This window comes from Gossypium hirsutum, chromosome A04 (genome assembly GCF_007990345.1).
Source record: "Gossypium hirsutum isolate 1008001.06 chromosome A04, Gossypium_hirsutum_v2.1, whole genome shotgun sequence".
Lineage (NCBI taxonomy): Eukaryota > Viridiplantae > Streptophyta > Magnoliopsida > Malvales > Malvaceae > Gossypium > Gossypium hirsutum.
In genome coordinates, this window is record NC_053427.1 from 81263320 (window position 1) to 81268458 (window position 5139).

General features: G+C 31.5%; 1 protein-coding gene across 4 annotated transcripts; it reads right to left on the reverse strand.

The window, feature by feature from the left end:
* Positions 1-245: 245 nt before the first annotated feature.
* LOC107948982 (nudix hydrolase 13, mitochondrial) lies at positions 246-2503 on the reverse strand. Of its 4 annotated transcripts, none has more exons than XM_016883668.2 (7): positions 2148-2503; positions 1851-1910; positions 1679-1762; positions 1067-1163; positions 900-983; positions 637-786; positions 246-547 (listed from the first exon to the last, which is right to left on the reverse strand). In XM_016883668.2, the coding sequence occupies exons 3-7, from the start codon at positions 1753-1755 to the stop codon at positions 347-349; spliced, it is 609 nt and encodes a 202-aa protein (XP_016739157.1). In that variant the 5' UTR covers positions 1756-1762; positions 1851-1910; positions 2148-2503; the 3' UTR covers positions 246-346. The 4 variants fall into 4 exon arrangements, with proteins under 4 accessions (XP_016739157.1, XP_016739158.1, XP_040967431.1 ...); XM_016883669.2 differs by having other exon boundaries at positions 637-783; positions 2148-2501; XM_041111497.1 differs by having other exon boundaries at positions 637-783; positions 1851-1877; positions 2148-2402.
* Between the last annotated feature and the right edge of the window lie 2636 nt (positions 2504-5139).

Here is a 5139-nt window from a genome sequence, read left to right on the forward strand (position 1 = left end):
CACCGCACAATATCTTTCGTTTGGCCTTTATATTACCGCTTGTTCAATTTTCAAATTATATTGCTATGATTTTCATATGCCATGGAGGAAGCTAAGGACGAAGCAACGCTATGTTGAAATTTCAATATTGCAACTCATTAATGCCATTAAAATAATCTCTGTGCGCGTGTATTATTTATTTATTTGGTTGGTTGGTTCAACAAAGGAAAGTACTTGGTTGGCTGGTGCCTTTCTATCCATTCAAATAAATTAGAAGATTGATGTGATATATCCAGTATTCAACAGTTAATAATGGCAAACAGCTTAACTGATAACAATTTCACAAAAGGACTAGGACAAGGACTGGTTAACCCTGCACAATACACTTACTAAAAGACTCTTCAAGGTTGGATGGTTTTGTAGAGCAACCAGCTGATAACATTTGATGTTCCACCAACTTTTCTGCCTTCTCAATATTGCTGTTCCTCTCCATTCTTCTCAAATGTTTCTCAAGAGCTTCTCTCATCCAATCGTACCGGCACAGTTTATATGCTTCTTCTGGGGAAACCTGTAAAAAAGGTTCAATAAGCGTACTTCAATACATGGCTACATAAATAAAAGATAGTAAAAAGGTTAATTTTCTTAGTTATTACTGACCCATTGCCTCTTGTAAGTACTCTGTTCGGCCCATGAATCGAGTTCTTCGGTCACCTCCAAGGCAAACATGTAACCTCTACAGCCACCTTCCAGGCTGCAACTGTTCTGTTTACTCTTGCTTCTAAACTCCCACACTCCCAATGGTTCCTTCTGAATACAACCAAAATGCTTCCATTATATATTGAAAAACATCCATTTATGTAAAGATTGTCAGTCCCGTCATCATAAAGTTTCTATACAAATTCATAATAAATGAAACCTACATCAGGTATTCCTTTGACTCCGGCTTCCTCTAAGGCCTCTCGACATGCTGCTTCATTAACAGTCTCATCATCTTCCCATCCACCCTGAAAATATAGCTTCACATCAAAAACTTAATCCATATATAGCATCTAATTCGGGAACAGTGAAAAGGGGAAAGTATATATACTTTAGGGAAAACAAGATCATCACGATTCGGTGTGGATATCATAAGAACACTGATCCTGCTGCCCTCAACATCCTTCTCCACTCTGTATGGAATACACCTAAGTAAAAGACACACAACGAATAAAGCGTTATTTGCACTAGTGCGTGTGTTAGGTCATAGCTGATATTACACCACTTCTTAAGATTCCAAACACTCAAATCTTATTCCTGATACTTTGCGTTAGTTTACATCACATTCACACACCACTTAATAATTAACAGGAGTGACATTGACATGCAAAAAATTTAAACATTAAAGACAACTACAGCTACAGGGACAAAGGAAGTAGGAGGAAAAAGTTCCATCTCTGTTTTATTGTATATCACCAAAATTTTGACACAAGCAAAACCATTATCATGTTAATTACAGTAATTTTGCCCAAGGAAAAGGATGATGTTTGCCACTAATTCCTAACACCTCTAAGGAAGACATAAAAAATCCTTTTCACCTGAAATAATGTTGTTACTATCAACACTAACAAAAACTTACTAAAATCACATCTTGAGCTTTAGGCATAACTGACATATGAAGAAGAAACCAGGAAAGAACAGTAGAAAAAATTTTGGGGATTACCCGGCAACAAGCCTCAGATTATCCTCGTACCGTTGTCTGTGTCTCCCTTTTCTTGCTGGTAAGTAAGACATGATCATATATTATCTGCACCATCCCAAAAAGGAAAAAGAAAAGGTTAAAAAAGAAGATCATTAAGTTAAATTACAGAAAGAATTTTAGTAAGAGTACCAACCTGGATTGTTGTTTGTGTGATCAAGAGCTGCATTCAGTGAGAGAAAAGGATACGATGACCCTTTAGGTGAAAGCAACAAAGAATGAGTGAAAACGTTGCCATGCTCTCAGTTTTTAATAAGAAAGAACAGGAAACTTGCAAGTCAATAACGGCAACGCATAATACTGAATCTTTACAATGCTTTTAATTTTTAAAATTTTCACAAGAAACTTTTAAACAGAAAGAAACGCTTGATTGCTCCTTCAACGAAACTGTCATGTTTTACCAGAGAGCAAAAAATCAAAGGATTACCCTTACCTGCTGGCTTTTTGTTTAGTAGTAAAATTGAACTTCCAGGAACTGCTGTTTATTCAATTAAAACTGCGACCTTTTTCTTGTCATCATTATTGAACCATAAACCACGATCTTCATCTTCTTCAAAAGCCGAAAGGAAAAAGGGAAAAAAAAAACAAAAAGATACTAAAAATTATATCGTAGAGCTTCTTTTTTTTATAAGGCGAGGAACGTGTTGCATAATGGAATCATCATCAACATCATCAAAGCAGGCTAGGGAAAGGGCTTTTATTTTGGCCATGTATTTTTAAGTTATAGTACGTCATCGTCATGGAAGGCCCCGTCTCACTCATACTTGTTTTCCTTCAAGACTTGGGGTTGACTTAGGCAAACCCCCATTTAAGTTTAGTTTTGTTATTCATTGGAGATTGTTTATGCTTTTGATAATGTGTATTTTACATGCAAGTCTATAGCAATTGGGGAAATCCTTAAAAATTTATATCCCAAATTATAGCTAGAATTGAAGATTGAGACCATCTCTTCCAAAATCAAAGGAAAAAAAAAGTTAGTTTTTGGCTTTTCACCAAAATAAGAAACCATTGTGCATTAGTATGTCAATTTTGAGGAGAATATCAACCACAAAACAAAATGCCAAATGGAAGAATACAAAGTTCCTTCCCTCTTCAAAAATTGTCGATTACCTATGGTATTATGATATCAGTTAACAGAACTTATTTAAATTTAGGGTAAATTCATCATTAGTAACTAAATTACGGGTATATTTTTCGTTTTAACTACTTAACTAAAAAAGTTACAATTTGATTATTGGACTATTTAAAAGTTTTCATTTAATTCATTGAACTGTTAAAATCAATGTTATATAACTTTCTTTGTTTGTACTGCTTGTATCAATTAAAAAAAATTTTCTCCTTCTCTTCTATGGTCTACACCTTAAAAATACATGACATCATTTGAACTCCACTTGTTGACTTCTTTTATACTAAAAAGAAATTAGGGGCGGAGAAGTAATAGCGATGACCCTCAAAATAAAAAATTTTTAATATATTCCTTTTAATTTGTAAAAAAATATAAATTAATATCCAAATTTTTATTTATTTATTTCAGCCTTAAAACAATCTCTTGATTTCGGTGTTGAATAAAATAATGAATTATTGATAATGTATGGTATAAGTATGTAGATTGTGATACAATGATATTTGTATAAGAATCCAAGAGTAGTTAGTTGCAATGATATCAATCTTGTAATACACGCCAAAGGCGTTTACTTTGAGGTCAATTTTGAAGTAAATAAATAAAGTAACAAGTTGGGGAAATTATGAAACTTGTTAGGAAATAGGCCCAAACGTCGATGTAGGTGCAAGCTTGGGGCCATTCCTATTGTCCACTCCGGTCGGTGATTTTCATGACTGACATCTCATTATTCAATTCAACATCAAATTTTAAAGATCCGTCAATTTCCATTTTTATTTATATATTCATTTAGGCTTTATTCCTAAATTAGCCCCTTAACTATATCTTAATTTTCATATTTATCTTTAAAACTTTTTTCTTTAAAAAGTACCAAAATAAAACAAAATCAAGACTTGTGGAATCTTCTTAGTAGATGTTTTACAATTTTTTTTTAAGTATGGTAAGGTAAAAATTAATAATTTAGATACTATATTTGATAAAAAATTTTAAGTACCAATATAAAAATTGGGCTATAGTTTAGATTTACTCCCAAAATTTTAAAATTAATTTTTTTTTGCTTTCTAAGAAATATGCAAATACAATTATAAGTAAAATGATTGATTAAAAATTGAAAAAATAAATTCAAATAATCTATACTATTTATTAAGCCTCTTATTGAGTTGGTGCCACCTTCAACTGAATACTTTAGTCTCTTTATTTTAACAAAAATTAATTAAAATATATATATGGTGAGATTTGAACATGCACCAATTAAACTAAAAAAAGTTTAAATTCACCACTCAACTATACCTAATCATGAGTTGGGCCACTCATTTAGGCTTGAAGGCCAGCTGGAAAAATAAGAGGGTCTGAGCAAAAATATAGGCTTGAAAAATAGGTTTTGACAAGTTTTCTCAACGGGCTGAGCCTCAAGTAAGATTTTTTGGCTCAAGCTCGGCTCGACCCAAATTTGGCTAAATTTTTTTCCTGTTGTTGTTTTGCTATTATATCGCTACTATTTTGTTGTTATTGTTTAGATATTGTATAACTGTTATTTGTTGTTAATTTTTGTTACTATTTTGGAGACATTTGTTTACTAAGTTGCAACTATCTTAGTGTTATTTAAGTATAAATTTTTTTAATGTATTTTCAGTTTGTTGATAAACATTTATTTTAATTTTTTTAGTGTATTTGATGTATTATATATTTTTTAATTTGTTTTATATAAAAAATAATATAAAAAATGTTAATACAAGTGGGCTAGACTCGAGTTTAGCATTTTTATTTGACCCAAGTTTGGACACAATTTTAAACCCATTTTTCGAGTCGGATTGGGCCTAAAAAGTAGGCCTAAAATTTTGCATCATCCCGAACTCTATCTGACCCATGATCAGGTCTATACTCAACCAAAACTTAATTTTAATATATTTATACAATTTTGTTTCAATATACACAATTCATTATTTATATAAGTTGTATAATTAATTTCAAACCATACATTTCATTGTTTATTTTATGTTACTATACATGTAATAATTTTTTTAGCAAAACATTATTTATTAAAATTTATATTTATTTTTTTCAAAATTATTTTAAGATATCAATTTTGGCAAAATAGACTATGCATTAACTAACTTTTACAAGTGTCAATGCCGGCAAGTGTGAATTTCAGAACTTGCTCATATAAACATAGAAAATTGGTAATGAGCTTTCAAATGTGTTAAGCGTGGGTTCTCATAGGTTGGCATCCGAGAACCAAAATTAATATACCCAACACATGGATTTGAAGTCAAATAATTCAGACCAGACCTAACAAAGAAAGAGA

Bases quoted from the DNA above. Each gene is read 5' to 3' on its own strand.
- LOC107948982 (XM_016883668.2), bottom strand. From the start codon at position 1,755: ATGATCATGTCTTACTTACCAGCAAGAAAAGGGAGACACAGACAACGG. The intron at 787-899 runs GTAGGTTTCATT...GGTTGTATTCAG, and splicing joins GAGTCAAAGGAATACCTGAT to AAGGAACCATTGGGAGTGTG. The intron at 548-636 runs GTCAGTAATAAC...CCTTTTTTACAG, and splicing joins GTACTTACAAGAGGCAATGG to GTTTCCCCAGAAGAAGCATA.